The following is a 20376-nucleotide window of genomic DNA, read 5'->3' on the forward strand; positions in this document are numbered from 1 at the left end:
TCCCCTTTGTCCCTCAAATTGTGCAATAATGCAATCATCTCACATCTACAAAGAGAAATATACATATAATGGAGAACAGTTACACGAAACATGACATGGGTAACATTCAGCTAACTAATAATTTTAGGGAGGTCAAGAACAAATTCATCCTCACAAGATAACAGGTTACTAAAAAGAACAAATTCAGCAATGTAAATAAAAACTAGTAGCAAAAGAAAAAAAGCAATGCAAAAGCCTACTATTTATTATTCATGCCTAGGTGCGTGCTGGGTAAAAAAAAACTTATTTGATTATTTTCAGTGTAGGGCTTGTGCTGGGTTGATATATTAAAGTATATTTTAATATAAAAGCTATATTAATAATGATAATGATGATAAAAATCATTATATAATAATCAAATAATTATTTGCAGGATTCTATTGGCATTATTTACTTTTGTGTGTGTGTGTGTGTGTGTGTGTTTTCATGGTGCTTTTGAGTAAGTATAGTATATATTTTTTGCATTTTGCTAATGTTTTTAGTAACTGGGGCTTCTTCTTCCTCATTAACACACATCAAAGCATTCATACGTTCTGCTCTCCCAGCAGGATTCAATTCCACAGACTTATTCAACTGTACTCCTAATTCAGTCCACCAGTGATGGGATATGGTGTAACAAACTTCTCTTCTTGGGAAAAACACGTAAAACAGGCAGTCCATCATCTATAAAACACTCTTGTAAAAGTTTGGCTGTGTAAATTACATCATCTGTAAACAGTGACAAATCTAATAAAAGTATATATTATTATTATTAATTATTATTATGTATGGAATTATGCAATCTGCTCTAGTTGTATCTCTAGTTACTTTTCAAAAGATTTCAAATGAATAAAATCAGCCAGAAGAGGAGGAGCTAAACCATAATTGTATGAATTAAACAAACATTTTTAAACTTAACTTAATGGTTTTCCCAGCTAAGCAAGTTATTCTTATTTAAAATATGACAATGAAAACTAAATGGTTTTTATCTAAAATGTGAAATGCTTCTTTTTATAGTGATTCTAATGGTTTTAAAACAATTGAATGTTTATTAGACCAGCTTGTCAAACAATGTGATATGACAAACAATCATAGAGTGAAATATACCTTTGCAGCTTCATTTGATAAAGAATTTCTAATGAATCTAAAATCAACCAATTTAACCCTAAAATTTAACCTTTTTCCAAACTTTTTTTTTACTGTGAGTTTTAAAACAAAAACAGTCAAGAGGTACCTCTAGGTATATTCTGAAACAACTTCCAATCTCTCTCCCTGCTTTACATCAGCACTGTGTCCTTTAGAATAGAACATAAAGACGTTTAATTTCAGAGAACTGATTGAGCCAGGATGTAACTTATACCATAACATCTGTCAACTTTTATGCAACATCTTCTGCGTTTTTTACCATGTGAAAATGACTGTATTGTTAGCATACATTAGGATTTTACATTGTTGACACACCATGGGTAAATAATTAATATATGCTTAAGAGAACTGGGCCCAGTATGGACCCTTGTGGACCATCAGTTGACAGACATAATGAACTGGATTTAAAATGATCAATTTTTACAAATTGTGAATGGGAAGCAAGGTAAGATTTAATTAAATGTACAAAATTTTAAATTGAGTAATTTATGCAAAAGGATATCATGGTTTACATCATCAAATGCTTTCTGTAAATCAAGAGATATGCCCCCCACTCCACCTTTATCTATTAACGCCTTTACCTCTTCTATAAAGTAACACAGCCATTTGAAACATCTATTATAGTATTAATACATTGTAAATGTCACTCATTTAAATACTCAAGTACGCTGCACTAAAAAAAATGTTACATATGCAATTAATGTGACTGTTCCAATAACGTGTTTGTGCAGGGCGAACAGAGTGGGTTATGCTGTTACGTAGTTTATGAGCAATAATAGTTAGTATCAAAATGTCAAACACTAATACAAAAAAATCACAGACAGAGACATGCTGTTAATAATCTAGTCACATACCGGATATTATTATTACAATCACTTCAAGCAACCAAGTATGCCATCATAACAGCCAAAAAAAAAACACCTCCAGGGCTAAATCGGCCTAAACAGCATGACTTTGACTCATAATGAAGACTTTAAATGTTAATAAATGGGATGTTTGGCCAATTTCATACATAAGCTCCTTACCAGCTTAATTTCTTCCTGAGGTTAATCAGCTTTGCTTTTTCCAACACAGAGTGGTTTTGTCTCTTTAAAATGTTCCACTTTGGAGGTAAATTTGCTATTTGCATTGAAGCTTGTATACCTTTGGGCTATTGTCTGAGCAACAATTTGCAGATGTTTGAATTGAACTTTTCTACAGCTGGTAACCAAATGTGCCTGAGTCTTCCCAAGTACTGTGGAACAACAGCTTGTGCGTGTGTGACGTTTAAAGCTCGATGAAAACAACTGACTGTAGGCCTATAGCATGTAAAAAAATATAGCTATACTATCTTCACTGTGAACAGGTAACGTTCTTATTCTCTAGATTGGATAAATGTCTCTCATACGTCAGCTCACATTAAACACTACATTTGTGAGGTTATAGCTTTGGCTTTGATCTACTGTTTTTGGCATAGTCCTGTTAACGTGTTGAAGCCTGCCGCCATAAAGCTCCCGTTTCCCTCTCCTACAGTCACACGGCAAGAGACATTCTGTGTGTGGGGGGGCTGTCAAGACATTTCTTTTAGGATACTGTAAATTGCTGCTCAGGGTACAAAATGTAAATATTTTTGTAGTGTTAAAAATGGATCCACATTTAATCATTAATATAGATAAATGAATAAACAGCAGTTGCCAAAGTATAACCCTAGATGGCAGCATTTGACCATGTACATTTTCTCAGAAAATATTCCATTAAAAGAGCCCATCACTGCTGAATGGCTGTTCCATTTTCTGACATTTTCAGGCTGTTAATATTATGGATTAGATGTTTTAAAAGGTCTTAATTGTGATATTTTTGTGTTCTGCTTGCCTGGTGTCTAAGAATGTAGCAGTAGTTTGTGATCAGTCGCTGTTCTCTGAATCTCAGGGGATGTGTGGTGTACCGTGTGTGGACATTTTAATCAATTGTGTGTGTGTGTGTGTGTGTGTGTGTTTGTGTGTGTGTGTGTGTGTGTGTGTGTGTGTGTGTGTGTGTGTGTGTGTGTGTGTGTGTGTGTGTGTGTGAATACTGATCCCCCTCACTCTCTCAGTATCAGTTAATAGTTCACATTGACCTGGATATAGACTATGACCACTGCTCAGAGTGCTGCCTGCATTGCTGTACATTGATAAACATGCTGATCCCTAACAATGCTAATGCAAACTTTACCTATAAAGGCACATTAACCCTGCACACAGGTGAGTGAGACCTATAGAAAACTGAGAGCGAAGAGATTTCAACACAATCTTGTCATCAGACCAGCTATTTTTTCTTATTATTTTGAGTTTATGTGTTTTTCTGAAAGTATATTTGGTCAGAGTCTTTTCTGAGCTCATAAACTGATTAATTGCAAATCTTGAAATATGATAATTCTTCTTTCCCCTCTCTTAAATGAGGCTCATGTCAGTCCAAAAGACTTAAAGCAGTTAGATGGACAGCCTGATGTATTTAATGTGGTTGTCTGGTACATAAAAAAAAAAAAAATTCTATGTAAACGGTACAGACCAAACTGCTTAATTGTGATAAACTTGACAAATTTTAGCAGTGTTTTCTATCTCAGAAAGTCTAATTAAGTCTGGCTCTGTATTTCGGTGCCTCACTTTGGCAGTGTTTGTATTGATATTTGTTGTGAGAGCAGAGAGTGTGAGGACACTAAACAATCAGACTGCGTATGTTCAGATTCGGTGACCTGATTAAAGGACATAATGAAATAACGAAAGAGGTCAGAAAGGAAGAGAAAGAAACAGGCGGGGAAGCAGAAGTACAAAGTGTGTTTAATGCTTGATGCCAATCTTTAAAAAGGGTTCAAAGAATACTTATTTATTTAGATTCATAATCAAGTTCTTATTAAACTAAATCATAACAAAATACTATGAAATAAGCTTCATTATTTGACCACTGTTAGAAATCATCAAATGTATAAGGCTGTGTAAAAAAGTGGATGAAAAAAAAAAACAGGTTCAACTATATTTTCCTTTAAAGAGCTGTGTGATGTGTATTGCCTTTACCATATGCTTCAAAATCCCATTTTCTTATTGAATTTGTTTGGAGGTTGGGAATATCCAACTAATAAATCTAAAGAAAAAACAACTCCACACACACTAGTTCATATTTATTACAATTATTTACATTTGTGAAGATGATTGCAAAAAATATAATGACAATGATTCCGTTTGACTCAATTGTTACACAATGACACAATGTTGGAGCGCAAAGAATGGGACTTTGTGACATTAATTCAGTAGATGCAGGAAAGGAAATTACATAGTTGTGGGTTTCTATTCTGAGAAACTAAACTCCACCCTAAAAGTGGCTAGATATCGAAAATATCTTTCTTTTAGTCTCGTTCTAACTCTCTCTGGTAAAAAAATAAATAAAATCCATTATCAGTTATATCAAACGTGTGATGATTCAATGGAATTTGAGGATGGAGAAAAAATTACTCTAAAAGCTAATGGACAACATACACACATACACAGAGAAGATTTTTTTTTTATATATAACTCAAACTACATATCAAGTAAATCATGTTTAAATGTCCTCCCCCTCCAGGTCATGGCAATCATAAAGAAGACAGCCCCTTTCTCAGCAGTTCAGATTCTGTATCTAAGAGGAATGACTTCTACGACAAAAACCTGGCTCTGTTTGAGGTTTATTTTTAATTGTCCTTTCTTTCTCTTTGCAGTATTTCCCACTAAATGTATCATCTAAAATCTCAATAACTTTAATATCAATAAGAGCGCATGAATATTGGAAAAATGCTTTGCGTAGAATTCATCATATGTGGTAGTGAGGAGGTGTGTGTTTCCATAGGAAGAGCTGGACATCCGGCCGAAGGTCTCGTCTCTCCTCAGCCGGCTGGTCAATTACACAAATGTTACTCAGGGAGCCAAAGAACATGAAGAGGCAGAAAGTGCTGATGCATCCAGAAGACAAGTGCCCAAGGTAATTAAAAAAGTGAAAATATTTTTTCCACTCTAACCAAAATAAAAATCCTGATTATAAAAATAAAAATTTTCTGAGGGACTTTTTTCTTTCCTGCTTTTTTCTCTGTATAGTCTCCGAATATGGGCACGCTTATGGGAGTGTACCTGCCATGTCTGCAGAACATATTTGGTGTGATTCTTTTTCTGCGGCTTACCTGGATAGTGGGAACAGCAGGTGTCGTGCAGTCCTTCCTCATCGTTCTCATGTGTTGTTCATGCGTGAGTTACTGCAGACACACCCTCAAAGTACACTATCAGGCTGTGTTGATCATTGTTGTTTTTTTCAGCAACACTTTGCCTCCTTCTGCCCTGTAAACAAACAGCCTAGCGTTGCATGTAATCAATTTGACACTGGCAATGGACAATTGTGCAAAACAAGACACAGACAGTAAATAATATATAAGTATGTCAGTATCCCTTTAAAGGTGCACTATGTAGGATTTTTGCAGTAAAATATCCAAAAACCACTAGGCAAGTGTTATATATTTTGTTCAGTTTAGTTCTTACAATATCCCAAATGTTTCTATTTATAACTATTTGTAAATTGCTATTGTAACCTAGCCTGGTTAAAACCAGACCATTCACAGTAGTAACTGAGTTATGGTCTGGCAAAGCTTCATAGACAAATCATTTCCAAAGGGGCGTCACCAACAAACGATGACGTATGCAGAGCGACCTATGAGAGCGACGGAGAAACATCTGAAACAGCAACTCTGTTTGTGATTTTGTGGAAGATGTTGCAATGGCTTCTGACGACTTTTGCCGTTCTTGTAAAAGAAATATGATTATAGCTGGTGTCCACCGCCACCATGACAACATTTTTGCTAAAATTTGGAAACCCTAATAGCATCTCAGACCGACTGAAACATCTCGGATTGACGGTCAAACAGAAAAAATCAAGCTCTGATCGCATTTGCCCTCGTTGTAAGGCATTTGTATTGCAATTAATAATGTTTTTGTGCTGATTTGAGAACATTAATATATAACAAATAACCTAACAAGAATGGTCTGTTACTGGATAAACATTTGTTCATAACTTTAGGAGAATGTTATTCAAAGTTCTGAGAAAGTTCCCTGTTAGCTGGGTAAGAAAACATTTATTAAATTAATTTAAGATTACATGAATCAACCAAATTACTTTATTAGATTAATTGCTACTTTCACTGCAGAAAAAGACCTTTACCCCTCAAATGGAACTGTTATTGATTAGTCAGGCAGGCAGTATAGAGTTAACTGCGATCAGTGCTCACAGTGAGTTTGGTATATAAAAAGCTCTAGATAGCCCTTTAGAGTAATATGTAACATAAAATAACTTTTTATGTATGTTTATTTTTACCAGACAATGTTAACAGCAATCTCGATGAGTGCCATAGCCACCAATGGTGTAGTTCCAGGTAATTTTTTATTCATTTGTATTATAACATTTTGCTGTACAAACACAAATGTATTTATATGTTTATTTTTGATCGGCAGCTGGTGGGGCCTATTTCATGATATCTCGGTCTCTGGGCCCTGAGTTCGGTGGTGCAGTTGGTCTCTGTTTTTATTTAGGCACAACCTTCGCTGCTGCCATGTATATACTTGGAGCAATTGAAATATTTCTGGTCAGTCTCCATTTATGATGACAACTCATGCACACAATGATCCAAAACCCCAAATGATCCAGCTCTGAAAATAATCATCCATCTACTCTTATTATCTACAGAAATATCTGATTCCCCAGGCTGCCATATTCCATCCTGCAGATATTCACGCAGGGAGTGGTGCAATGCTGAATAACATGCGAGTGTACGGCACAATATGTTTGACCCTTATGGCTGTCGTTGTCTTTGTGGGGGTCAAGTATGTCAACAAATTGGCCTCCCTGTTCCTGGCCTGTGTCATAATCTCCATTGTTTCTATCTACGCCGGAGCTGTAAAATCCATCTTCCACCCTCCTGAGTTTCCGTAAGTCTTTCTGTAATATGTTGCAAGACAAAACAAAACAAATTATATTCAAATGAAAAATATAATTAATTACAAATAAGTATATCAGTATTTTTATGTATTTTATTTTTATTTTTTTATCCATGTTTAGGATCTGTATGCTAGGAAACCGGACATTAGTTCGTGATTTGTTTGATGTTTGTGGGAAGACAGTATTTGTTGGTAATGAGACGGTTCCCAGCAAGCTTTGGAAGAACTTCTGCAGCTCTGAGAATTCAAGCAGTGCACATTGTGACGAGTACTTCCTTCAGAACAACATTACAGAGATCCCGGGCATTCCTGGGTTGGCCAGTGGGATCATTAAAGGTAAGGATGCACTTGTCTGGTCTAGTTAAAAAAAAACATTCTAGGTAAAAAAAACAAAAAATAAAAGATTTTTATATATATATATATATATTTTCCAGGCACTTGCTCTTTGACATGTTATTATATGTGGCTTTCTACTGTATATGGATGGATGTATTTATTTTATTTTTATGCATGTTTGTGCAGAAAACATGTGGGGGGATTACATGGATAAAGGTCAGATTCTTGAAAAGGCAAGTTTGTCCTCTGTTGATGTCCATGGCTCCATGGAGACCTTTGGATACTATGTGTCGGCTGACATTGCCACTTCCTTCACCCTCTTGGTTGGAATCTTTTTTCCTTCTGCCACAGGTAAAACTCATATGTCCTCTTTGGTTAAAAATATATATATATATTTATTTATTAATTATCAGAATACTTGATTCTGAATGGTCACTTGAGGAATCAAGTGGTGCAATATTATTTAAAGAGTTAGCTACATGTAAAACAATATGCACCATAGGCCACTATGGTAAGCAGGCAGCGTTACCAAGTCTAGATATTGTAAGTGATGTTGTTTTTTTCAAGAACTCACTTATAGATTTGGCCAGTGGTGGGATGCATTTTTTGGGCTTATTTTAAGAATACAACAGTGTATGTGCCTTGTTTTGTTTGGCACCCAAAGCTGGGGCGTCACGAGGGCTTTAGCCCCCTTAAAATGTGTAATTAACTCCATAATCTGTACAAAGTTCGTGATCACCTCAGTCCCCCTTTAAAACTAATATGACAACATTCCACTACAATTTCCCATCCATTACAAAACATTTTTGATTACAAAACGTTTTTGTAGAGAGAAGTAGCTCTGGTTGCAGTGTTCTTCAGCAAGACGGCTGCAGTTCTGTTTATTAACCGCTAGAGCACAAAAAGTTATGGACTGCAGCTTTAATGTCCACATATTTATTTATTTGGCAAGTAGCTGTGAAATTAGCTGGATAATGTATCATTATCAGTCAGCTGACTGTGCAATATCCTTTATGTCTATAAGTATTATGACTTGATGGAAAATGACTTTAATTTCAGCATTTTTGTCCCCCTCTGTTTCTGAGACAGGCATTATGGCAGGATCAAATAGATCTGGAGATCTAAGAGACGCACAGAAGTCTATACCAATAGGGACGATTCTGGCCATTACAACTACCTCTCTTGTCTGTATCCTTTATTGCTGTTGGCACTGATGTTATGTTTAAAACGATTCATCTAACTATTACTCTTATCAACAGTATTAAAAGCTGTTATACAAACAGAGCTACTTTATTTTGCATTTGTAGACACAGAATTCCATGACTCATTTTGATAGATTTCAGCTCTGTGGTTCTATTTGGGGCCTGTATTGAGGGTGTGGTGCTGAGAGATAAGTAAGTTATCTATCTAGAGCACACAAATACAAACTTTTAGATGGAAAGAAACATGTTGTGTCTCATATGTTATTGTGATGTCTTTTAGATTTGGAGATGCCGTCAGCAAATACTTGGTGGTCGGCACACTGTCTTGGCCCTCTCCTTGGGTCATTGTGATTGGCTCATTCTTCTCTACAGTGGGTGCAGGACTTCAGTCCTTGACCGGAGCTCCCCGCCTCCTGCAAGCCATTGCCAAAGATAACATCATCCCTTTCCTTAGAGTGAGAGATCTACTGATTTATGATCGCAAAATTTCTAAATAACAAACACACTCCACATCTTTTTTTTGTCCATGTTGATGCTCTTCATTACAATAACAATATGAGTACACAGTATTAAATATTATTTAAGGTTTTGTGGTATCTTTGGTTCAAAACATTTTGTAAATATACTGTGTTTTAAAAGTTAAAACAAGACATGATAAAGTTGTGATGAATTTCAGTGAGATGTAAATGTTCGTATTGTGAGTTTTTGGATTATATTTACTTCCGTTTCTGGAATTCCAAACCACAAAAGCCATAAAAGCAAACATTTGCATGTCATATGTAAAATGTTGTTCTGAAAATGTAAATGTGACGATAATAGGTGACTATTACTTTCCTGTGGCTGTACCCTGTGCGTCTATGTATTTGCTTATGCACAGGTTTTTGGACATGGTAAAGCTAACGGAGAGCCAACGTGGGCTCTTCTGCTGACGGGACTCATAGCAGAGCTCGGCATCCTCATTGCGTCACTGGATATGGTTGCTCCTATTCTCTCCATGTGAGGACACATCACAAATATACACACACATTCAGTTCACACAAAGTAAACGATTTAAACGGCATATTAAGATGTCTTTTTATATTGAAAATCAAATGTTAATGGATTTAATCTCTAAATGTAAATGTTTTTAATCTATATTAATATAACATGTAAAATATATTACACACATTTTGCAAATAGATCTAGATATCACTTTATAGTTGCCTCTTATCAAGTCAAGTGACCTTTTATTTATAAAGCATTATTTTCAAAGTCACTTCACACTAATAAACAGAAAAATAATGATCAAAAACTTTTACAAATATGAGACAAATTCTAATTCTGCTTTAAAGCAGCTCTACAGAAGACAATAGTGTTGTTATTCAGCTCGAGTTAGTTCATTGTTGATTCAGTTCAGATCGATAACTGCAGTTCATTAATAACAAAATTATTTAATACAATTAGTTAAAATACAAAAGACAACAGTCTCGTTATTCCGCTCGAGTCAGTTAGGTGTTGATTCAATTCAGTTCAATAACGGTGTTCATGTAGCAAATATATTAATTTAAAACAAGGCTGAATCAGCTTAAGCAGCTCTGCAGACAGTGTTATAGTCCAGCTCAATTCAGTTCAAGTTTTTTTCTTATAAAATATTGTCAATGTCAATTTGACTGAATATTAAAGCAACTTATGGGTTTAGCAAATATGCTAGATGTTTATGTCAGAAATAAAAACGTTTATTAATGTTTCATTTCATGTCAAAATGTTTTTTTTACCTGGATTGTCATTGCATGCCACTTATTCTAATATGTATACATGATTATTCACTTGACAGGTTTTTCCTGATGTGTTATCTTTTTGTAAACTTGGCATGTGCAGTACAAACACTTTTAAGAACGCCAAACTGGAGACCACGGTTTAAATATTACCACTGGTAAGTTTGCATTTCGATTGTGTGTGCATACATTGATATGATGATCATATTTGTGCAAGTTATTCCATTATTCACTTCCTGCAATTATTTAAAAATGACCTTTATAATAGGTCTTTTTATGATGTGGACCCCCCCCCCCCCCCTCTCTCTCTCTCTCCCTCTCTCTCTCAGGACTCTATCTTTTCTGGGCATGAGCATGTGTTTAGCCCTTATGTTTATCTCCTCTTGGTACTATGCCATTGTAGCAATGGGCATTGCTGGTATGATCTACAAGTATATTGAGTATCAGGGGTAAGTGATTCTTAATTACGTTCCATTTACTTGATATCTGAAATTAAGCTGAAATCACCAATTGTCCATTTTTAGTTTACAAATCTCAGTCTTGTATATTTTTCTTTTAGAGCAGAGAAAGAATGGGGGGATGGGATCCGCGGGTTGTCTCTTAGTGCCGCCCGTTACTCACTCCTTCGTCTGGAAGCTGGACCTCCCCACACCAAAAACTGGAGGTTGTCTCTAATTTAACAATGTCATCAGTCAATTTTATTTTAATGTAATGCTATGTGTGTGTGTGTGTGTGTGTGTGTATATATATATATATATATATATATATATATATATATATATATATATATATATATATATATATATATATATATATATATATATATATATATATTACCACTACAATCCAATTAAAATTAAATAATGTTAATAGGCCACAGTTGCTGGTTCTGCTAAAGCTGGATGAGGATCTACATGTAAAGTATCCCAGAATGCTTACCTTTGCCTCACAGCTGAAGGCAGGAAAAGGCCTAACCATCGTAGGTTCTGTGATACAGGGCAACTTCCTGGAATGCTATGGGGAAACACAAGCATCAGAACAGGTGAGGAAGTTTTCTGATTTGCATTCACTTTTATCATCATCTTAAATTACAGATGCAAATGCTCTTATATTAAAGGTGCAAATACAGCCAAAACTGATGTCCGGCCTAGGAAAATGTACATATTTACCCTTTATTTAAATATTATTAAAAATTAGTTAAAGTTTCTGTAAGCGTATTGCATATAGTCATGCTTGGAGTCAATTGTTTTATTTGTAGTAGCACAGTGAAACATGCCAAATTGTGGCGTCATTTTTGGTCAGGCTATCATACAAAGCAATTATGAAGACATGCAAGAACAAGTGAGAACCAACTAAATATTAATAACTGATTATGTATATGCAGCTCTCCAGAGCATTCAGCACACACACACACACTGGTCCTCAGTTCATCTTTCTTTTTCAGCTCTGTTTCCCAGACTTATATCCGGTCTCACTATGGCAATTACTGCAACAAGACACATATGTTTGTCATTTTGCACTTGACCTAGTTACTCACCACTCATCTCCTGACTTTCTCTCCTGCTGCAGACCTTTCTGAACATCGCCCCCTTGTATACCTTAGCTAAGTTTAGTGTTTTGTTCCCTATCAGTCATTCATGTTTGACTTTACATTGACAGCTCACCTGCAACTCATTCAGCTTTTTGCTTTAAAGCCTATGGGTTGATCTCTGCCAAATGACCTAGAGCTGACAAAGAGAAAGCATTCTGAGTCGGAGAGACAGCACATTTAGTAGTGTGTTTTCCCAAAAAACTTCCCTTCTTTCCAGAGGTGCATGAGGAAGTCACAAAGTCATGGAAGTATTGTTTTCACTGAAACTCTCCCCTGTACAGAGTATCTCTTTTAAAGATGCAGCCGCGCTGCCATTGAGGGCTGCCCCTCTGCGTGCACATCACCGAGGGCATCCCTCTGAGGCATCTACATCTGCTCTGGTGCAGCCCCAGCAGCAGCCAACACCTAAAACCGGGTGCACACTGTGCGATTTTGCCCACAATTTGGCCGCAAATTGCAGATTGTGCAAATCCTAAAAGATTCCTCTGATCATAGGCTAAAATCTGACGTCTTTCATCATTAGTTTGACATGTTCACCGGCAGCCGATTAATGGACACTGCAATCAAATTTTACCTCAGATGAAATTTTGGCAGTGTCAGAAGATTTGGCGCACAATCCTGCAGTGTGACTTCTCCTAGGACGACCGTCAAATATCTCTGTTTTTCAAGACTATGACCAAAACGAGAGCTAGAAATTTCTTTGTAGCCACCATTTCAGTCCCACATGTAATGCAGCTCACTGTCATTGAACGCGTCATTCATTGATGATATAAAACTTCGGACGAGTTTTCCCGCGTGCGTCCGTTTTTAGCGCGCCTTGACTATCGTACAGTCTGACATTAATGACAACTGAGATCTTAGAGTGTGACATGGCTTACATCGGGGATCATGTTCGTAGAGTCTGACAAGCAACATTCGCAAAGGATTTTGAAAAATCGGACAGTGTGCAGGACCTTTAAGCCACAACATCGAACTGACTGCAGGAAGCCGGCGTAGCCCATCTTAGCTTAGCACACATTCTTGTATCTAAGTGGTCAGCGGGGGGAAAGACAGGCAACCCAGAAATGAGGAAGCTGCTCTTCAGGAGAAGGTGAACAAACAGCTCCTTCTCCCAAAGGAAGACCGGGTGGAGAATCGTATGTTAATAAAAGATTATTTCTGTTTTAGACTTGAAGACTTAAAAAAGAGCAGTTTCCTCAATTTCTGGTCAGGTGTGGTTTGACAGTGAGCGATACTTTGCTTCCTCACTCCCTAATCTATCATCACAGCAATACCTAACCTCACATCTCTAGCCATTCCCTTGGAGCCAGGTAAGAGTTACATCACATTCACTGCCTCTACTTCGGGATGCTACACCTTCCAGGTTAGTGTTTTGTTCCCTGTCGGTCAGTCACATTTGACGTTACATCAACAGCTCACCTGAACCTTGATCTTCAGCGCTCTGGAGAGACAGCACATTCAGCTGAGATATTTCGCAAAGAACTCAGGTCCTGCTGGTGAATGACACCTGCATGACGCGTACTTTCATGTCAGTCCATGGTCAGACCTTGCCTTTGTCCGTGCCGGAGTACCCCTAGAAAGTGTCTAGGCACATTGTTGTTGCCTCCAGAACAGGCTGGGGTGCTTTATGCAACCCTGTACCTGTTTCAACCATTGTTGCAGGGAAAGCACATGCTGGTCCGGTCAGACAACAGTGGCGGTGGTGTACAGCAACCATCAGGGCTGCATTCCCGTCACATGTTGCAACCCACCGGCATCTCCTTCTTTGTAGAAAGCAGTGGCTCAGGTCGCTCCATATCATTTACATTCCGGGTGAGCTCAATCGTGCAGCCGACACACTCTCGGGAGAATGGAAACTCCACCCCCAGGTGGTCCAGCTGATATGGAGATGTTTCAGGGACGTGCATGTAGACCTGTTCACCTCTCTGCACTTTCAGCCATCTTCCATGCAAGACGCGTCAACTTTCAGCATTTGACTCCTGTGACTGGTACCTGAACCCTCAGGCGCGGAAGCGTGTCCACTCGCAAAGCAGACAGCCACGCCTCTACTTCCGCGGGCGTATTTTTCCATTAAATTTTTTTTTTTTATATTAATTTTCACCTTCGAAATTAGTTTTTTTTAAACTATTAGAATATATATTCGAATTTAGAATATTCGTTGACAGCCCTACTCCCAAGTGAGTTTTTTTAATCAAATATTGATAAATACAAGTTTAATTAAAATGTATAATAAAAAAAGTCATTAAAGGGGGGGTGAAATGCTGTTTCATGCATACTGAGCTTTTTACACTGTTAAAGACGTTTCAAAAACTAATTTCTGTGTTAAAAATACTCCTTCCGGTTTCTCACAAGTTTCGGAGCTATCGTCGCGTAAGTGAACATCAGTAAACAACACGATCGTTTATACTTAAGTTAATTTATCAGTGGAGCATGCGATGAATGGTGTGTGTTTAAATACATTTGTTTAGCTGACCAATATAGGTGTCAGTTTGTTTATTTTAAAACCACCCCAAACATAAAGCTAGCGTTCTCACAAAGTGTGCTTCGTCATTCAAATGCGCTAACGGTTACTCCGTTGTTGTTCTATGTATAACGTTACACTAGTCTGATGTGCAAAACCGTTTTGCTTGCTACTGCTAATGTTTATTCGCATACAATAGTCCATAAACCAAATCATGTCCTCATAAACACACACAAATGTTGACAGGCCACTAAATACAGTACATACCACAGAGACGGACGTCCTGCTGTTGTTGCTTCCCCTGTTCAATTTATTTCTGCCTCCGGATCTGATTCTGGATCATATCTGTATTAGTTGAATCTGATTTAGGGTAGTGTTTTCTTCTCCACGCTTGAGGATGTCACCGCTTTGTGCGCTCGTCATTCTTTAGCTCCGCCCACACGATACGCCTCCAGCCGGTCGGTTTTTTCCGGAAAGACTCGGTACAGCCTATATTTCTTTTATAAATATAATAAAACTAAAGACTTTTCGGAGATATGAAGATGCAATACTACTCTATAGGTACTCAAGATTGACATGAGATTGACTGAAACTGAGTGTTCCACCCCCCCTTTAAAAACAATTATCCCTTCCGCACATCACTTTTGGCCACTACTGCACAATGATCTTCATAAAGATAACTGGCAGTGGATATATAATTTATAACTTTGCAGCATATTCCATATTTGTAGTTGCCAAGAAATTTGTCCTTTGCAGTTCAATATCAACCTGTGCTAAGAGTGGCTGAGAAATAACAAGAGGCGACATTCATATATATTAAAGTGGAAACCTACTATAAATATCCATATATTCTATTTTGTATCCTTTTGCCAGGCAATAAAGAACATGATGGAGATTGAGCGGGTGAAGGGCTTCTGCCAAGTGGTGGTCACCTCCAAAGTGAGAGAGGGGATTGCACATCTGATCCAGTCCTGCGGTCTGGGAGGCATGAAGCACAACACAGTTGTTATGGGTTGGCCATATGGCTGGAGACAGAGTGAAGACCCACGGGCTTGGAAAACCTTTATTAGTAAGAACGAGGTTAATTTGATTGATGTGCACTTGTAATTGTCCGCACTGAAACACAACAGGCTGATGTTACTCCCCTTTCATATTTTCTCACCTGTAGATACAGTGCGCTGTACCACAGCTGCCCACCTGGCTCTGATGGTTCCAAAAAATGTGTCATTCTATCCCAGCAATCATGAGCGCTTTACTGATGGATATATTGACGTCTGGTGGATTGTCCATGATGGTGGAATGCTCATGCTCCTGCCTTTCCTTCTCAAACAACATAAGGTGAACAATTAAAATGAGCCATTTTCATTCAAATGCAAGTTAAAATTGCTCACAGTTTGTATAAAATACAATACTTTTGAGTAACAGTTAGTTAGTTTTAAACATAATATCAGTAGAAACATTAAGCCCATTTGGAATGTGAAGTTTAAGTTTACATATTCAACCTTGTATGTTGTACAAGCTCTTGAAAGCAATAATGCAGTTATCCCACTTTAGTGTTATTGTGGGAGCTGTATCATATATATATATATATATATATATATATATATATATATATATATATATATATATATATATATATGGTTTTCTTTTTGTATTCAGGTCTGGCGTAAATGTAAGATGCGAATCTTTACTGTGGCTCAAATGGACGATAACAGTATTCAGATGAAAAAGGACCTGGCAACCTTCCTGTACCAGCTCAGATTAGAAGCAGAGGTGGAAGTGGTTGAGATGGTACAAAACACTTTATTCTCTAATAATTAGTCCCACCCATTATAAAAAGCATTTATAATTACTGATTATAATATTTAGAATTATATTATATAATATTCTTGTTTTTCTTTCGGCTGTTCCCTTCAGGGGTCGCCACAGCGAATCATCTGCCTCCATCTAGTCCTATCCTCTCTATCCTCTTCTCTCAGACCGACTACCTTCATGTCCTCCTACTTATATTATATAATATATTGGTTCTTATTTGCAGCACGACAGTGACATCTCAGCATATACGTATGAGCGGACACTGATGATGGAACAGAGGTCACAGATGCTAAAGCAAATGAGGCTCTCCAGTGCAGAGAGAGACAGAGAGGTACTGCAGCCTTCACATTCATTCTGTCTGCTCTGTACTAACAGTCTTTTACAAAAGCAGAATAATACAGAAGTCATTCAAATATACAATTTTGACTAAATATGTCATAGATCAAAGTACAGATCAAAGTACAAAGCACAAAACTAGAGACTGTTTTGGTGATTTTGTCTTTGCACTGAGCACTTCTGTAATTTTTTTTTATTGCTTCTGAATACATTTTTTTTTTTTGTAAATTCTTTATTGATGGTGCACGCTACTATGAGGATTTTTTACACCTATAATGTGATGGTGTATATATCTCTGTTTGCGGTGATAGTCGACATGATTTCGTCAAGTATTTTATTGTAAAATATTACTTTGTGATCCATGCAGCTTGTTTTGTGGAGAGAATGCATACTGAATACATTATAAAATGAATAATTTGTAGACAAAATGCATTTTGTGATATGTTGGGTGTTTTTGTTATTATTTGTTTATTATCCGCAAAATTAAAAGTATATTCACCATTATGTCTAGAAAATGTGATTACATTTTAGCTATAAACAAAACAAACACACAACTGTTTTTGTGTCTAAATTAGGCAGGTCACAGTTTGGAGACTCACTGATACATGTAATGTCTTGTTTAATGTCTTGGCAAAAGCCAAATACATGCAGTAGCAGCTCTTTAAAGCATGGTCTCATCACTCTTCAATGCAGGCCCAACTAGTGAAGGATAGACACTCACTTATCAGAATGGGCAGTTTATACTCAGATGAAGAAGAAGAAACCATCGAAGTATTACCAGAGAAAAACCAGATGACATGGACAAGTGAAAAAATAGAAGCCGAAAAACGAAACCGAAGCAATGCACCAGAAAACTTCAGAGAACTAATCAGCATTAAACCGTAAGTAGGCAAGCAGGAACACGAACTGGAATGCACTTCACACTATCAACACAGTATTTAAAATAAAGTTTGTAAGTGTTACTTTTTATCTTTGAACATTGGCCCTTTTTTTTCCATTTTTTAGCAAGATAAGAGGATCACTCACACTTGTTACTTGTTGTAGCCTATTTGCCTTATAAGTAAATGCTTGCTTACTTTCAATGCACCACTGTCTATTGCCATCAAAAGCTAATTAGAGCCATAGTACTTTTTTTTTTTAAATCACACATATGAAAAAGATACTGATTAACCTTTTTGTGTGTGTGTTACAGTGACCAATCTAATGTTCGGCGGATGCACACAGCTGTGAAGCTGAATGAGGTTATTGTTAATAAATCCCATGATGCCAGACTCGTGCTACTGAACATGCCAGGACCTCCACGCAACACAGAGGGAGATGAAAATTGTATCCTTCACAGAGAATGATATGCTCTATTAACTACTGTATTAGAGTTTGCTTGTCTTTTGCAAAGTTATGTTTCACAGTGGAGCTTAACGCTGCGTCCTTGATTTGAAACTATAGGAACCCTTCGCCTGAGCCAGTGTCTGAAATGCTTGTGAATATACGGCAATTTTGATTGGCTACCACAGTCAGATGACATCACAGGGGCACCGACCAGCTATAGAATCGTAGCTAGAGAAAACTTAATCAGAAAGAAGTTTGTATGTGCAAGTGTATACTTATGTCTGTTGTCAGGAGAAAATAAAACCGTGAATAGAAGATTTATATGTAGTCCTGGAGCTCTGCCTAAACAATGATATTGCCCTCTGTGCCACCAAGCAGGCGGACCATGTCATCAGATAGGCATCTTTCGTTTAACCTGTCAGGGTTTAAAAGAAAGAAGAGATCATTCCTCCTGATGCCCTTGTCTCGCCTTCTGGGCATTTTATCGTATCCTCCCCGTCCAGAAAAAAATCTGGACGGATTTCAGATTTCCAGAAATCACAATGTATGATTTTTTTAACTATTTTTTGTATGATACAGCTGCAAATAAGTATTTGAACACCCTAAAAAAAAAATCAATGCTTATATTTGGTACACTAGCCTTTGTTTGCAATTACAGAGGTCAAACATTTCCTGTAGTTTTCCACCAGGTGTGCATAGACTGCAGGAGGGATTTTGGCCCACTCCTCCACACAGATCTTCTCTAGATCAGTCAGGTCATCCTCTCATTAATACAGTGCATTCGCCCTGTCCCATATGCAAAAAAACACCCCCAAAGCATGATGCCACCACCCCCATGCTTCACAGTAGGGATGGTGTTTTTGGGATGATACTCATCATTCTTCTTCTTCCAAACATGTTTAGTGGAATTATGACCAAAAAGTTCTATTTTGGCCTCATCTGACCACATGACTTTCTCTGGATCATTCAAATGGTCATTGGCAAACTTAAGACAGGCCTGGACATGTAGTGGTTTAAGCAGGGGAACCTTGCATGATTTCAAACCATGACGTCTTAGTGTATTACCAAGAGTAACCTTGGAAACGGTGGTCCCAGCTCTTTTCAGGTCATTAACCAGCTCCTCCCGTGTAGTTCTGGGCTGATTTCTCACCTTTCTTAGGATCATTGAGTCCCCACAAGGTGAGATCTTGCATGGAGCCCTAGTGCGAGGGAGATTGACAATCATGTTTAGCTTCTTCCATTTTCTAATGATTGTGGACAGTGGACCTTTTTTCACCAAGCTGCTTGGTAATTTCCCCGTAGCCCTTTCCAGCCTTGTGTAGGTATACAATTTTGTCTCTAGTGTCTTTGGACAGCTCTTTGGTCTTGGCCATGTTAGTAGTTGGATTCTTATTGATTGTAAGGGTTGGACAGGTGTCTTTATCCAGCTAACGACCTCAAACAGGTGCATCTAATTTAGGATAATAAATGGAGTGGAGGTGGACATTTTAAAGGCAGGCTAACAGGTCTTTGATGGTCAGAATTCTTGCTGATAGACAGGTGTTCAAATACTTATTTGCAGCTGTATCATACAAATAAATAGTTTAAAAATCCTATATTGTGATTTCTGGATTAATTTTTTTAACTTATGTCTCTCCCAGTGGACATGCACCTACGATGACAATTTCAGACCCCTCCATGATTTCCAAGAGGGAGAACTTGCAAAATAGCAGGGTGTTCAAATACTTATTTTCCTCACTGTAGGTGACTTTGTTTCTTTAGTAGAACTCGAAGATTTTTTAACTCCAGCCATTGCAGTCTGTCAGTCGTATAATGCATGTAAATGGTAACAAACTCTATGAGAGTAAAAATTAAATAAAATATGCTGAGACAAAGCCAAATGAAACCCTGCGGTATGTAATGACACATTGATGCCTTAAGACATGAAACGATTAACAGTATTTTTTTATCTCTACACCACTACGTCCAGCAGTCCAGTGCGAAAGATCACTTCCAGCGAGTAAACTACACCAGATTGTATACCGCATGCACCTGAAGTGATTGCGCACTCAAGGCTGTTGGACATAGTGGTGTATTAGAGGTAAAATAAAATGAAAATTATATTAGTACTGGTTTCTCACACAAACTGATTGTTTCGTGTCTTAAGACGTGTATTCATTTGGATTTGTCTGTGCATGTTTTTTACCCTCATAGATTTTGTTACCATTCACATGCATTAGCCTGACAAACCAGACCCACATCAAGATGTTTGATCTGGAAACTCACCATAGACAGGGCTCAATCCGAGGGGCGGGATAAACGGTTGTCTTTCAAACTCCCTCTGCACGCGATAGGATAGCGCTACACCAACCAGAGCAACGAAGGTGAAGCAGAGCTTGTTGATAGATTAAACATTCGCCGTATCCGGTCAGCAAAACTCTGAACACAT

At 37.5% G+C, this 20376-nt stretch overlaps 1 protein-coding gene across 3 annotated transcripts in view; it reads left to right on the forward strand.

The window, feature by feature from the left end:
- The window catches only part of slc12a4 (solute carrier family 12 member 4), a 58013-nt gene that overhangs the window by 35666 nt on the left and 1971 nt on the right, over positions 1–20376 (forward strand). For 2 of the 3 annotated variants that reach the window (XM_067440307.1, XM_067440291.1), the window contains 22 exons: positions 4738–4835; positions 4999–5130; positions 5244–5390; positions 6511–6565; positions 6645–6775; positions 6877–7118; positions 7249–7463; positions 7650–7814; positions 8553–8651; positions 8800–8857; positions 8946–9120; positions 9543–9661; positions 10479–10577; positions 10749–10868; positions 10979–11083; positions 11293–11461; positions 15345–15540; positions 15640–15809; positions 16131–16262; positions 16510–16617; positions 17316–17503; positions 17815–17948. In XM_067440307.1, coding sequence (XP_067296408.1) covers positions 4738–4835; positions 4999–5130; positions 5244–5390; positions 6511–6565; positions 6645–6775; positions 6877–7118; positions 7249–7463; positions 7650–7814; positions 8553–8651; positions 8800–8857; positions 8946–9120; positions 9543–9661; positions 10479–10577; positions 10749–10868; positions 10979–11083; positions 11293–11461; positions 15345–15540; positions 15640–15809; positions 16131–16262; positions 16510–16617; positions 17316–17503; positions 17815–17948 — 3057 coding nt within the window. Of the gene's footprint in view, positions 1–3254; positions 3384–4737; positions 4836–4998; positions 5131–5243; positions 5391–6510; positions 6566–6644; positions 6776–6876; positions 7119–7248; positions 7464–7649; positions 7815–8552; positions 8652–8799; positions 8858–8945; positions 9121–9542; positions 9662–10478; positions 10578–10748; positions 10869–10978; positions 11084–11292; positions 11462–15344; positions 15541–15639; positions 15810–16130; positions 16263–16509; positions 16618–17315; positions 17504–17814; positions 17949–20376 lie in introns of those variants that run through there. The other variant, XM_067440299.1, reaches the window with a different exon arrangement.

Source organism: Pseudorasbora parva, chromosome 1 (genome assembly GCF_024679245.1).
Source record: "Pseudorasbora parva isolate DD20220531a chromosome 1, ASM2467924v1, whole genome shotgun sequence".
Lineage (NCBI taxonomy): Eukaryota > Metazoa > Chordata > Actinopteri > Cypriniformes > Gobionidae > Pseudorasbora > Pseudorasbora parva.